The following is a 14,427-nucleotide window of genomic DNA, read 5'->3' as shown; positions in this document are numbered from 1 at the left end:
ATTGTTTTTTGATACATACCTCTTGAAAAATGCATGCCCACTTTCTGCTCGCTGACTACTAGACATTCCACATGAGAAAATATGGTTCACATAAGCTGGCACCCATTTCGATCGAATATTAAATATTGATTGCAACCATGTATCTTCATTTAACCCGCTGTTCTCAACAATTCTCTTCCATCTCAAGTCAAACTCATCTCTACTCTCAGAATCCCAAACACATTCTCCAAATTGTTGATAGTGAAGAGTACACTCGGGCTTGTCAGAGAATTTATTCAAAATATGCCAGCTACAATACCTATGAAATGTGTTTGGAAGAGCTTCTGAAATGGCTTTTGTCATTGCTGGATCTTGATCAGTAATAATAATTTTTAGAGCATTACCTGGCATAGCCCTCAAAAATTCTCTAAACAACCAAATGAAAGAGCCTGCAGTCTCGTCACTTAAGAATGCCCCGGAAAAAATAATTGTCTGACCATGGTTGTTTACTCCCATAATTGGTGCAAAGATCATACAATATCGATTGGTGGTGTAGGTAGCGTCGAAGATAACCACATCACCATAAAACTTGTACGATTGCCTAGAGATTGCATCAGCCCAAAAACATCAAGTAATCTTGTGTTCAATATTTGTCTCAACCTTGAATATGAACCCTGGATTTTTTTCTTGCTCATTCATGAAATGATCAAACAACATTTCTCCATCATGACCCTTGATCTTCATACGTCTATCTCTGTTGGAGTTGTACATATCTTGTTGAGTAAAACCAACATTTTCAATGCCTTCTGCTTGCATTGCTAGAATGTCATATTGTTGGTGTGTGGATACATTTGCGGATATTAGTTGTTGTGCTACAAGTTGGTCAACACCAGAAATTCGACGATGAGACTTTAATAAGTGGCGTCTTCGTGGGGTTGTCAATGGATGAGTATGAGCCTCATCAAATATGGTGACTACGTATCCACCATATTTTGATTTAACAACTATTAGCTGTGCCTTACAAGACTCTTTGCCTACTCCACGATGCCTTTTTACAACACCGCCTGTTTCAGTTGACCAACTTCCCTCTTTATTGCAAACGTACTCTTTTCGTATGACCTCTCCGTCTTTACTCTTCTTACTAGAATATGATCAAACACTAAACCCTGCTTCCCTTGCATACTGATTGTAAAAGTCATACACTTCTAATGTTTCAAATTGTTGACTTTGGAAGGGAGTGAGCTCACCAATTACTTGAGGATAGAAAATTGATACGGAAGGATTTGTTTCTGAATCAGTTTCCATGTGAACTAATATGCCATTATTAGCTTCCATAGTTGAACAATAGGTGAGCAAATCTGTTTAACCATAGAACATGCACAGATACACTTTAATCACAAAACATGGACATATATATGACATTATGTTTTTTCTTCTCAAATATCAATTAAGAGTAGATAAAAAATATATTATATGTATATGAAATTCTGTTTTCTTGTCTCTTTTTTTTTTTTTTTCCTTAATCCAAAAGACTAGATTAAGAAAAGAGAAAAAAAAAAAAAAGACAAGAAAACCCACTCTACCGCAAATATATTATGTAAGTGAAGATCAATTACCTTATGGCAAACCCGAGGTAGATTAATCAATAACCAAGAATCACAAGAAACACAAACCATGTTGAATGGAGCATTGAAAGAAAGAGTTTAATTGTAAACTACAAAACTACAGTACTCCAAAAAAAATAAAAAATAAGTAGCCTAGAATCACAAGAAACACAAACCATGTTGAATGGTGCATTGAAAGCACAAGTTTGATGGAAAATTACAAAACTACAGTACTCAATAAAAAAAAAAAGTTGTAGAATTGTTGATGAGTTCTTAAAATCCATATCAAAACTCAGGATACAAAACTCCAAATCGAAGAACCATGGTATAATTGATTTATCAGACAACATCTAATCATCTAATTAATCAGTATGCTTTCTGTAACTATTGAACAGCAAGCCACCCATAGCAAAAGCCCGAGAACGAAGAATGACCTTAATAATATACATCGAGCACAAGTCTGCAGAATGAATAAGATGGACAAGCTAGAACAACCATCTATTGTTTAAATGAATATGCATGTTTGTACTTCATACACATGATATTCCAAAATTTTAAAAAACCATTAAAAATCTAGAGGAGTGATCTTCAAACCCATTAAAACCATATCAGAACTCATCCAAAAATTTTAAATGAATATGCTTTTTTGTACTTCAGACACATGATATTCCAAAATTTTAAAAAATCATTAAAAATCTAGAGGAGTGATCTTCAAACCCATTAAAACCATATCAGAACTCATCCAAAAAATTTTGTACTTCATACACATGATAGCATACCTATATCGCATAGATGGTGGGTCTTTCTTCAACTGACGATGGTGGGTCTTCTTCTTCAACTGATGATGGTGAGTCTTCTTCTCCATGTCGTTTGGTATGCGTGAAAGGTCTCCAAGCGTTGGAGGAAGAAGAAAGACGTTTGGTTTCCCAGCGTACGCCGTTCCCAAGAGTAAGTGGAGTTTGTGGTGGGTCAGGAGTGTGAAAATGGGTTAAAAGATGTAATTCAATCTCAGCCACACAATGTCATTAAAACAGATCCAACGGTTGAGCGCCCCATCCCTCAAATAACACTATTTGAGGGATCCCTCAACTGAAAGGGACTATATATATATATATATATATATATATATATATATAACAGAATGCCTTAAAAGTGAAACTTACAAAACCCCTTAAAATACCCTTGCTTAACAGAAATGTTAGAACACCACAATTTAATATAATAAGGGCAAAATAGTAAAAATTTAATTTGCTAAATTGTAAATAAATAAAATAAAATAAAATATATATATATATATATATATATATATAAGTAGTTACTCACCAATTCAGACACATTCCTTTTTTTCATTTCCTGCCCTCCCCACACTCCCCACATATTTCTCTCTTTTTAATTGTCTTTTCAGTTTTTTTTATTTATATATATTGGATCATGAGTTTTTACATGTAGTTATTGTTCACGAGTATTTCGCTATTTTTGAACCATTGGAATAATCAAATCATTTGAGACATGACACATCTGCAAACTTTACAAAATCTATAATTTAAATTTGTTGAAAATTCAATTAAAAATATAAAAATAAGATTAAAAAGTCACAATATCCAAAATTGGAAAAACCAGAAAGCCAACTCCCCCTCTCAGGCCCTATACCCCATCCCAACCACCCCTAAGCACCCCAACGCCACCTAACCGCCATACTAGCGTCCCCTACCTCCCACCCCTGTCCCGACAACTTTCGCTTCCCCTACCTAACCCCCTTTTCCTCGACCTTTCATACTCAATAGTTGAACAACAAAGTGACCACATAGAGGCGAAAAGAAAAAGCTTGCTGAGAGAGCAAATCATCCATAAGCAAAATTTTTATGAAGAAACTAGCAGCGGGCGAAGGTTGAAATTTTTGAACAATGATATGGTATGTTGGAAGCGAGATATAAATCCCCGAAAAAAAAAAACAAAGAAAAACAATGGTGCAAGCAGCAAAACTTTGCAGCACCTTCTCTCCCCTCACCTTTCGCTGAAAGGGAGTGGTTGTTTTATTTTCAATTTTAGCAATATTAATATTGTTAATTTTTTTTAAAAATTATTAGAAAACCAATTTTAAATATTTATATTGCTTATGTGTCATGTCTTATATAGTTAGATTATTTGAATGTCTGTTATAAAATGCGGAGGCTCGAAATCTCTTTATATTTGCCTAATTAAAAGACATTACTTATGAAAATTTTATTAAAAACCTATACAAAAAATACAAAAAATGTGCCAAGAGGCTTGTTTTATGATTTAAATGCAAAAACAAAAAGGAAAAAACGATCGAATTGATTGACCAGTGAGGTCGTAAGCTGGTCTCTCTTGGGAGTCGAACATTTGATCTTTCCAGGGCTCCTCTCTTTGGACCGGTCTGACGTGTCGAAACAGAGAGCAAATTGTAACCGGTTCGGACCACCGGGCCGGATCGGACACGCCAAGAGCAACAAAAGAGAGATAGAGCGAGCAGCACAGCGAGCGTGAGATGTTGAAGCTCAACCCCATATTTTGCCCGAAATAAACAAAATCTCCAACAATTTCCATTTCCATTTCCATTTACCAAATCCTAGAAATTTTTCTCCCTCTTTCTCCCATTTTCTTATGCCAAACCCTAAAATTTTCCTTCACTTTCCTCCCATCCAAACACCCACCCAGCCAAAATCCCACTCTAGTATTCTTAATACCAAAATTTAAAGGAAAGGCCCAAAAAATAAATAAATAAATAAAACCAAAATAAAATAAAATTGACAGTTGTCGTCGATGGCCGAGGAGGAAGGTCTCGAGAGGGGCGAGATCAATGGCGGACTAGCATCCATGGACTCCATCGATTCGCGGTGGGTTTTTCAGGACGAGGACGACTCCGAGGTCGACGATGAGGAGGCAGAGGACGATGTGAGGCATCGGACGGTTGTGGATTCGGAGGACGATGAAGACGAAGACAATGCCGAGCAGCGCTTGATTCGCACTGGGCCTCGCATCGATTCCTTTGACGTCGAAGCGCTCGAGGTCCCCGGCGCTCTGCGAAACGAATATGAGGTGCTTCAAGCTTTACGATTTGCATTTTGGTTTCAGTGCCAGTAGCATCGCTCTTTTGGCATTGCTTTGCATGAACTAGAAATCAATGCTTGTCTTCTCTTACTTCCCTATAGTGTTTTATTGTATACATCGGTCTTTCTTTGCTTTTTGGTTGATTTATATTTTGGTTTGGACATCTGATGTGAATCTAGCTGGAACAATACGGATCCACGTACTTGTGAAGCTGCCCTTTTTTATTTTTTGGGTTTTAAAAATTATTTTAGTTCTGGTGAATGTTGCTTGAAATGTCTTAGCAATGTTTATGTTGAAGCGAGCATCCAATTCACTTTAAGATTTTGTCACTCTTCAGCTTGGAGTTTAACTCTTACTTGTGTGATTGATTTCCCCTTTTGGCTAGCTGTATTTCCTGAAGGATTTAGTGCTAAGAAAATAAAATAAATAAATGAAATGCCTATTGTGTCTTATACATTTTGGGGTTGTGAGGTTATTTTTTGCCCTTCTTCTTCTTTAACTAAGAGGTCATGAGGATGGCATGAGTGGCTTCTTCAAGGCAAACATTAGTAATGGATGTTCTAACGGTGGTAATATAGATAAAGTTTGTGTTTTTTTGGGGGGGTGTCAGGTGGGTGGGAGGGGGAAGAATTCATTAACATTGACAAGAACAATAGATTGAACATATATTGCGTCATCATAATTCCCGACTTTGTGATGCTTCTGCTAGAACCTTCCACATGAAATAAAATAGAATGCTAATAACACTTATACTGTAGTTAAAATGATAAACAAGTTCACAATTATGGGAACACAATCTATGCTCAACCCATTCTTCTCCTCAAAGTAATGATTTTAGATTAATTTAAAAGGAAGCATTTTTTAAACAATCCCGATTGTTTTGGAAGGTGAAGTTACCTAGTAAAGTACAAGTAACTGGGTAGTTGGTCATGGGAGGGTCAATACTATTGGTATTATCCAACGTAGGAGACCAAATTAGTTTTCTATTGGCGAGAAAAGAGTAGAAAATGTATTTCTACTTTGTCCAGTAGCTCTTGGATTGTGGCACAAGCTCTTAGGAGAGGCAAGACAAGCTCTTTGGAGAGGTAAGGTTGTGGTTGGTGTCCTGGCCTCTTTTATATCATTTTATTTGCATAACATTGTGCTTTCTGGGGAGAAGGCTAAAGTTTGGTGGAAGTGCAGGGTTATGCCTGGGTTTTTGGTTGGTTTGTTCTGAAAAAAATTCTCGAATATTTGAGGAAAAGTTAGGGAAGGAGATGTAGGGTGTGAGGTTTTTGGTATTCCTTGCTGCCATTGGTGTAGTGGCTGTATTTAGAGATTGTGCTTTCTTCATTCTTCATTCTGATTGGCATGCTGCTGTCAGTTGATTTTGGGAGGATTAGCATTATAATGTTTTAAGTCATATGTTAACTTGTGCATCTATGAAGGAGGTGGAGTTTTAGGTTTTCAGCAACTTAGCATTTTCATGTTCGGAAGATGGTAATATTTAAACTTAGATTGTAATTATAAACCAACCAGTATGATGAATTTTCACCTTGGACTATATATTCTATGATGGGAATTCTTCTGTACACTAGCTTTTGTTGGTCTGCTGCCATGCATCTTTGTTGCTTAGCTATGTTTTGCAGTCTTTGTTGCGTTGTTTAGCTTGTATCTTCTAGTCAGATGGACGACTTGTTCCATTCCTTTTTAATGAATTATGTTCCTATGGAAAAAAGAAAAAAAATTCACGTTGGACAGGTACGTAGGCAACTGATGGTAACTTTCAATTGTGCTTCACAAAAACAGTTAATCCAGTTGCCTTATCTGCGGCCACTGGATAAAGTGTGCAGTTTTATCCAATATGGATTAATAGATTAGTATTCCTTGTACTTCATCATCTGCCTTACGGTTCATCCTGGTGAAAGTATCCAGTTTCTTTAATATGACTTCATAGATAGATATGGTTCATCTAAATCGGACTTGAATTTTGTACTGAAAGAGGGAACCTTGATACAAGAGTTCTTTTCTTGGAACATGTATCTTCCTTTTTGTTTCTTTACCCGTGTTGCTTTTTTCCTTTTCTTTCTTTCTTTCTTCTTCTTTTCTTTTATGTTTAGAATTTGGTTTTTGCTAACCTTATTTTTCATTCAAGGGAAGGAGTTAATGATACTGAAAGCTAAACTATTGAATTATGGAGATGTATGCTTTCTTTGCATAGGGCACAAATATTGTGATTGGAATTTCTTCTAATAATAAGTATATTTAATTGCAGGATTTCAGTCTTGGAAGGAAAATAATAATTGCTTTTCAGACCCTTGGGGTTGTCTTTGGTGATGTTGGAACAAGTCCATTGTATGCCTTCAGTGTCATGTTTAAAAAGGCACCAATTAATGGAAATGAGGATGTTATTGGAGCAATGTCACTAGTCCTATACACCTTAATCTTGATCCCCCTGCTTAAGTATGTGCTGGTTGTTCTTTGGGCTAATGATGATGGTGAAGGTATGCCAGACGTCGTAAATCAAGCCTTCATTTTCTGTCATCTTCTCTCTCTCTCTCTCTCTCTCTCTCTCTCTCTCTCTCTCTCTCTCTCAATACAAACCTACCTATTATGTATGTAGTACTAAAGAAAATGTTTGCCTGAATGTGTATTATCCATTTTATGGCTATTTTCCAGGTGGTACATTTGCTTTGTATTCATTGATCTGTCGACATGCTAAGGTCAGTCTTCTTCCAAACCAGCTTCCGTCAGATGCCCGGATATCAAGTTTCAGGCTAAAGGTGCCATCTCCTGAACTCGAGAGATCTTTAAAAATCAAGGAAAGGCTCGAGGCTTCTCTGACTCTGAAAAAGCTTCTTCTGACATTAGTGCTTGCTGGTACTGCTATGGTGATAGCTGATGGGGTTGTTACCCCAGCTATGTCAGGTATTTGCACAATCTGTTATTTTATTTGTTGTTGCAACTGATCAACCTACTATTGATGTAATGAAATGAAGAAATACTGCAGCGGTTCTTCTGGATGTATTGCTCTAAATTGCAAAGAGTGGGTCTGCATAAATTTTTTATGTTTTGTATTACATTGTGTTTGCTTTTTAATTTTCTTGTTCTTCTTAATGCAGTAGTGTCAGCTGTTAGTGGTCTAAAGATTGGAGTAGATGCAATTAAGCAAGGTATTGTTTACGCTGTTGAGCAAGTCTCACAAATTTGTCTTTGCGTTTGTTTTTACTATTTTTTGGGTGGGGGGTTGATATGTGACCATAGTTGCCAGTTTACATTTATGATTCTATTGGAGGGGCTACACAGTCTCTCATCAAACCACAGTTGCTTTTAGCTTGATGCAGCTTGATTTGTGGTGAGCACAAGGAAGTACTACCTTTTGTTTTTGTGTCTCAGCATTAAAAGTGTAATTAGTGTGCAACTCTGATGTGAAGCATGAATATGACCTCTTCTCTTTTCCTCATCGAACCGGAGTTACTTGTAGCTTTGTGCAGTTTGACTTGTGGTTAGCAAAAGGAAGTATTATCATTTTGTGTGTCTCTCAGCAGTAAAAGTGTAAATAGTGTGTCTGTAGTACCATTTTAAATTTGTTCTAGGTAAGTCCTGCCTTGGTGTGCTTCTCTAGCACGTGCATCAGGACATGCCTGAATGCTTCCAGTCTGATGGTTAAGTAATTACTGGCGGTTATAAATTTGAGAATTTTGTTTATTATATCTTATTTATTTTTGGTTCCTTTTACCTCTTATATCTGCCTTTAGGGCTTCCTCTGTTGTGTTGTATCGATTTCTCAAAGCTCAACATGCTCGTATATACACATGGTTCTAAGTTTTGACCAAATCATGCATGATTCATCTCATGAAAGCAGTTTTTTGAAGTGGTTAACTGGGTAGAAAATCTTTGTTTCCTATTCCTTTTCCCCTCCTCTCTCTCTCTCTCTCTCTCTCTCTCTCTCTCTCTCTCTCACTCTTGGGTTTTTATTTCATCGTTGTACATATGATAGCTGCTTATGTTGTTTTAATGTGACCTACTATTTAATATTTACTATCCTTTTTTCTTAAATTTGGGTGCAGATCAAGTGGTGATGATTTCAGTTGCCTTTCTTGTAATTTTATTCAGTGTACAGAAATTCGGGACAAGTAAAGTTGGACTGGCTGTAGGCCCTGCCTTATTCATATGGTTTTGTTCCCTTGGGGGCATTGGGATTTACAACCTTGTTAAATATGACAGCAGTGTGTTGAAGGCATTCAATCCTGTTCACATCTATTACTTCTTCAAGAGGAACTCGACTAAGGCTTGGTATTCTCTTGGGGGTTGTCTTCTGTGCGCTACAGGTAATCAATCTGGAAAACTTGGACTTTGGGGATGCGTGAGAGTTGCTATATTTGTCCTTTGTAAATGTTTGCAACCTTGATTCCACTTGTAAATTTGGTCTACTATTTTGTGTAATTAATTTTTTTTTCCCTTTTCTTTTATGAGTTTTATTGTTTTATTTTAGCATATGAGTGGATTACTTTCAACCCGAAATAATTTTCCTTAATAAAAAAATTTCTGTTTCTTACCCAAAAAAAAAACAAATACAAATTATCTTAATGTCTGTATTCCCTCACAATGTGACTTGGTCAGGAAACAAATCCATTAATGTTTTATGGTGAACTGAAAATTCTACCACCTTACCTAGATTGATTTTAGAGTGTTGGTGCCTTAGGTAGCAGAGTTATTGGCGGTCTTATAGAATGCTTTATTGGTCCAATCTAGGACAGATAGAAAGGGTATGAACGTTGGAGTCTTTGGGAGTATTAAATCTTACGCCAAAAAAAATTATGGGTAACTCTTTTCTTTCTCCCTTCAGTGCAATTTGGAAGGCCAAAATACCTCGTGAGTTATGGGTGTTGGCCTGGATTATGGCTCATGGTAGGGTGAGTACTCATGATATGGTTCAGAGGAGATGGCCTTTATTGGTGTCTCTCCACCCACTGGTGCTGTGCAAAAGTGCTGTTGAGAAGAGTTCAGGTCACCTGTTGCTCCATTGTCCTATTGCTTTGACCTTGTGAGAAGAGTGTTTAGGGAGGCCCATTTGAGTTGGGTGAGGGCGACTCCAGCTTTGTGTGTTGCATTATTGTGTGAGAGGTAGAAGTTTTTTGGTGGAAAAAGTTGGGTAGGTGTTGGTATCTTCAGAATTGAAGGATAGTTCTTTTCGAGCTAGATTGGAATTCTGCTGTAAACCAGTTTTTGTTGGTCTGCTGCAATATGTCTTTGTTGGTTAGCTATGCTTTGCAGTCTTTCTTTAATTCTTTAGCTAGCGTCTTCTACCTAGTAGACCAGTGGACAACTTTTCCGCTGAATGGTTTTGTTCCTTTTTAATGAAAGAAAAAAAAATTCTGCCAACTCTATCCCTTAGCTTGCATTCTTGTGTTTTCTTTTGAAAAAAGAAAAAGAAGGAAAAGAGGTATATGCAAATGGTGAATATTGATAGAGGTGTTAAGCTTATTATGCAAATGCGATTCTAATTTGTGTCTTTTATGATTTATGATGAACTGTGAACCTATTTATTCATTTTTGTCAACTACATATTTGTGTGTTATTGTTATTGATGGCATAGTATGTGTCAGGTTCTGAGGCAATGTTTGCGGATCTTTGCTACTTTTCTGTTCGATCAGTCCAGGTAAAGAATGTAGAAATAAGTGGTTTTTGGATAAATTTTTCTACATTTTTTTATGATACATCAAAGTGTCTCAACCTATGGTGTTGGCCTTCGCATTACTTCAATTCTAATTAATTTACTGGGTACCTTTTCTTTGCAGCTTACGTTTGTGCTTCTTGTTTTGCCATGCCTTATGTTGGGTTATTTGGGTCAAGCTGCATACCTTATGGAGAACCCAGATGGAGCTGAACAAGCTTTCTTTTCTTCTATTCCAAGTAAGCTTCAATGGTTTTTTCCCTTGAATTTGTCATCTGTTTGGACTTTCTGCGAATTTTTCAGGAGTCACACTTGTTCACTAATTCTTAGATATGTTATTTACTCATTTAATATCCCTTTGCATTTTGGAACATTGTATTTGCATAAGTTCCAGATGGAAGTTAATTCTGGAGAAATCATACCATGTCTTTGTCTGCAGATGGTGTTTTCTGGCCTGTGTTCCTCATTGCTAACATTGCTGCATTGATTGCTAGTCGTGCAATGACGACGGCCACATTTTCATGCATAAAACAATCGATGGCACTTGGTTGTTTCCCTCGCCTTAAAATCATACATACCTCCCGGAAATTCATGGGGCAAATTTATATCCCTGTCGTGAATTGGTTTTTGCTGGTAGTTTGCCTGGTGTCTATCTGCACTATTTCAAGCATTGATGAGATTGGAAATGCATATGGTAATACTCATTATGTTCCAAAGTATTTAGTCTCATTTCTTGTTCAACTTTGATCTTTGTTTGTTAACGAACTCTAAGGTTTTAAATTTGGGTTACTTGTAGATGTCTTATAAACTGACTTGTTTTCCATTAACTGACTGTTAAGGTTTGTATAGGATCTGAAGAAATGTTTTGCACCTTGTAGTAGTCACCAATATTTACACTTGCCTAGACAACTTAGTTTTCTTTCAACACTCTAGCCTCCTCTTCTTATTGCTTGTGTGTGTGCTGTTATTTTGTCTTAAAGCTATCCCCTCTCTGCTATTTATTTATTTTTATAAGAAAGTTATCCTTTTTCTTCTGTTGTTTACTCTAGTCCCTCAATTAGATTATTTATATTTTAATGCTGAAGAGCAAATATCATGCGTTTCAAAATTTATCAAGTTCCTTAATTTAGAATTTTATTAAAGAAAATTATAGTGGATAATAAAATCAATAATCCGTTAAGATGTGCAAATTTGCATCTGTTATAATATTTTATTGTTTAAAATTCTTTATGTTTAACAACAATTGTACTAATTAGGAGCCTTTGTTATTTTTTGTTAGATGCATTGCATACTACTTATTTCATCTTTTATGGATATACCATCTAAACTCCATGGAATATCCCTTTTTGTATTTGGTGAATTTCGGTTTTTTTAGCTCATTTAAAAATTTATTCTCTCTAAATTGGAACCTTATAGGTCAGTCCTACTTAACTTCTTAGGACATTCCAAATAACTTATATACGTTCTCATGAATAATTTCAACAGTTACCATCAATTGTGTTTCTTGTATATCCATGGATGAACTTAATTTTTGCATAAAATCAATTTATATACAGGTTTTTAATTTCTTGATAATGACCCTCTTTTACTACAGGCATTGCTGAGCTAGGAGTGATGATGATGACGACCATTTTAGTAACAATTGTTATGCTTCTTATATGGCAGATAAATATTATCATCGTGCTGAGTTTCATAGTAATTTTCCTGGGTTTGGAATTGACCTTTTTCTCGTCAGTTTTGTGGAGTGTGGGAGATGGAAGTTGGATAATTTTGGTCTTTGCCATAATTATGTTTTTTATAATGTTTATCTGGAACTATGGAAGCAAGCTTAAGTATGAAACTGAAGTCAAGCAAAAGCTGTCAATGGATTTGATGCGGGAATTGGGTTGCAATCTTGGGACAATCAGAGCACCGGGAATTGGCTTGCTTTATAATGAGTTGGTGAAGGGAATACCAGCAATTTTTGGCCATTTTCTAACCACACTTCCGGCAATCCACTCGATGATCATATTTGTATGTATAAAGTATGTTCCAGTTCCTGTAGTGCCTCAAAGTGAAAGGTTTCTTTTCCGGCGTGTCTGCCCAAAAAACTACCACATATTTCGTTGCATTGCCAGGTAAGATGCTAAATACCTGTAATTTAGGAGAGTTGAGTGTTGCCTTTGTTGAATCTTGTGCAAAATTTAGAGCTGAGTGTTTTTCCCTTCGTTTGCCTTTTCATCCTATTCTGTCTAGTTGCCTTCCCTGTCTGATGTCATAACTTCAACAGGTATGGCTACAAGGATGTTCGTAAAGAAAGTCACCAGACATTTGAACAGCTACTAATTGAGAGCCTTGAGAAATTCATTCGTCGGGAAGCTCAGGAGCGGTCACTAGAGAGTGATGGGGATGATGGTGATATAGACTCTGAGGACGTGACTTCGTGCTCAAGAGTTCTCATAGCTCCCAACGGAAGTGTCTACTCACTTGGTGTTCCTCTCCTGGCTGAGTACAAGGAGTCAAGTGAGCCTATATCAGAAGCAAGCACATCAGAGGAGGTGAAGCCAGGGCCTCCTGCAGACCAGACAGCTTATGATGCTGAGCAGAGTATTGAGAGGGAACTATCTTTTATACGCAAGGCCAAAGAATCGGGGGTTGTCTATCTTCTTGGTCACGGGGATATTAGGGCCAGGAAAGATTCCTGGTTTATTAAGAAGTTAATCATCAATTACTTCTACGCCTTCTTGAGAAAAAATTGCAGGAGGGGGATTGCCAATTTGAGCGTGCCCCATTCGCATCTAATGCAGGTTGGGATGACATATATGGTTTGAAGGGCGATTTTGCTACGAAAATAAGGCAAATCTGAACTTCTACACCAGAGTTGAGACACGAACGCAGCTGGTGTTATGGAAGATTGATGAGGCACACGACTTGTTGCTGCAATTTAAAACCATGAGCTTCTGGAATTTCATTGCCCTCCCTATTTGATTGTTGGCCATTTTGGTCCTCCAATCCTTGAGGATGTCACATCTCCGAAGTTTTGTACTCCTTGGCTTGTCTTCCATGCATCGATTTTTGCGGTTATGCATTTGGAAAGTGTACTGTAATTACGATGTCAAAGTTATGTGAATGTGATTTATAATGCACATCCTTCCTTCCACATCCAATTGTTTTGACATTGAATCGACTATTGTTGGATTGGCATTCATATAACTTGTATAGACATGATAGGAAATTGAAAATTATATTACGCACTTTATTACCATTCTCCTATTCATCTCTCTCTCTCTCTCTCTCTCTCTCTCTGTTATAGACCTAAAAAGGAAATTGAAATTAGCTCCAAAGAAAAAATAACATCTCCCATTAAGTATTATGCCACCTACCGTCATCAAATCCCGTATGTCAAGACATTATATTGACCGCAATTTTTAATAAAAGAAAAACACAATAAGGCCCCATTTGGTTCATGGAAAATTACTTTCCTATGTTTGGTAAGTCCAGACATGGAAAATCGTTGCCTGGCCCATAGGAAAGTAGGGGGGAAAGTGAAGTCATCCTCCTAACTTGGGTTTTATTTTCTCTTCTTATGGAAAACTTGGGGGAAATGAATCAACATTAAATACACATTTTTCATGACCATTTTGTCCCCATTAACAATTTAGAATTACAATATATAATTAAATGCATTTCTTTTTTTATTTAATTTAATACGGGTATAATTTAAAATTTATACAAACATTGTTTTCCATTCCTATTCAAAACAAACATGGGAAAGGAAATAAAGTGTTATCTCCAGATTCCATTCCCACGTTTTTTCCCAGCATTACCAAACGTGGGAAATGAATCTTCCATTTCTTATCCCTTCCCTTGGGAAATGACATGGGAAATGATTCCCCTCAAATTCATTCCGTGAACCAAACGGAGCCTAAAGGAAATACATGCAGAATCATCCCTGTAGCTTCCAATTGGCTTTGAAACTGTTTATTAACTTCCATCTCCATAAACCATCCTCCACATGGCAACAGGCAAAACCCAAGCTTTGAAACCAAACTCAAGCTTCTAGTAACCAAAACATATAGAAGACTTTAGGTGGATAGCTTGCGTGGCTGTTGGGGTTTTTAAAAAGGTTTAAGATTT

General features: G+C 36.8%; 1 protein-coding gene across 2 annotated transcripts; it reads left to right on the top strand.

Annotated features, from left to right (window-relative positions):
- Positions 1-3,926: 3,926 nt before the first annotated feature.
- On the top strand, positions 3,927-13,555 carry LOC117637211 (potassium transporter 7). Of its 2 annotated transcripts, XM_034372050.1 has the most exons (10): positions 3,929-4,643; positions 6,910-7,138; positions 7,314-7,562; positions 7,757-7,807; positions 8,705-8,965; positions 10,244-10,296; positions 10,436-10,550; positions 10,751-11,005; positions 11,906-12,428; positions 12,581-13,555. In XM_034372050.1, exons 1-10 carry the CDS (start codon positions 4,368-4,370, stop codon positions 13,119-13,121), a joined length of 2,553 nt encoding a protein of 850 aa, XP_034227941.1. In that variant the 5' UTR covers positions 3,929-4,367; the 3' UTR covers positions 13,122-13,555. The 2 variants fall into 2 exon arrangements, with proteins under 2 accessions (XP_034227942.1, XP_034227941.1); XM_034372051.1 differs by lacking the exon at positions 10,751-11,005 and having other exon boundaries at positions 3,927-4,643; positions 12,581-13,121.
- Positions 13,556-14,427: the final 872 nt, after the last annotated feature.

The sequence above is a fragment of the Prunus dulcis genome, chromosome 8, assembly GCF_902201215.1.
Source record: "Prunus dulcis chromosome 8, ALMONDv2, whole genome shotgun sequence".
Classification (NCBI taxonomy): domain Eukaryota; kingdom Viridiplantae; phylum Streptophyta; class Magnoliopsida; order Rosales; family Rosaceae; genus Prunus; species Prunus dulcis.
This window is presented reverse-complemented; position numbering and strand designations above follow the sequence as displayed.

Coding starts and splice junctions, on each gene's coding strand:
- LOC117637211 (XM_034372050.1), top strand. CDS start 4,368: ATGGCCGAGGAGGAAGGTCTCGAGAGGGGCGAGATCAATGGCGGACTA. Junction 7,139..7,313: donor GGCTAATGATGATGGTGAAG/GTATGCCAGACG, acceptor GCTATTTTCCAG/GTGGTACATTTGCTTTGTAT. Junction 12,429..12,580: donor ATATTTCGTTGCATTGCCAG/GTAAGATGCTAA, acceptor TAACTTCAACAG/GTATGGCTACAAGGATGTTC.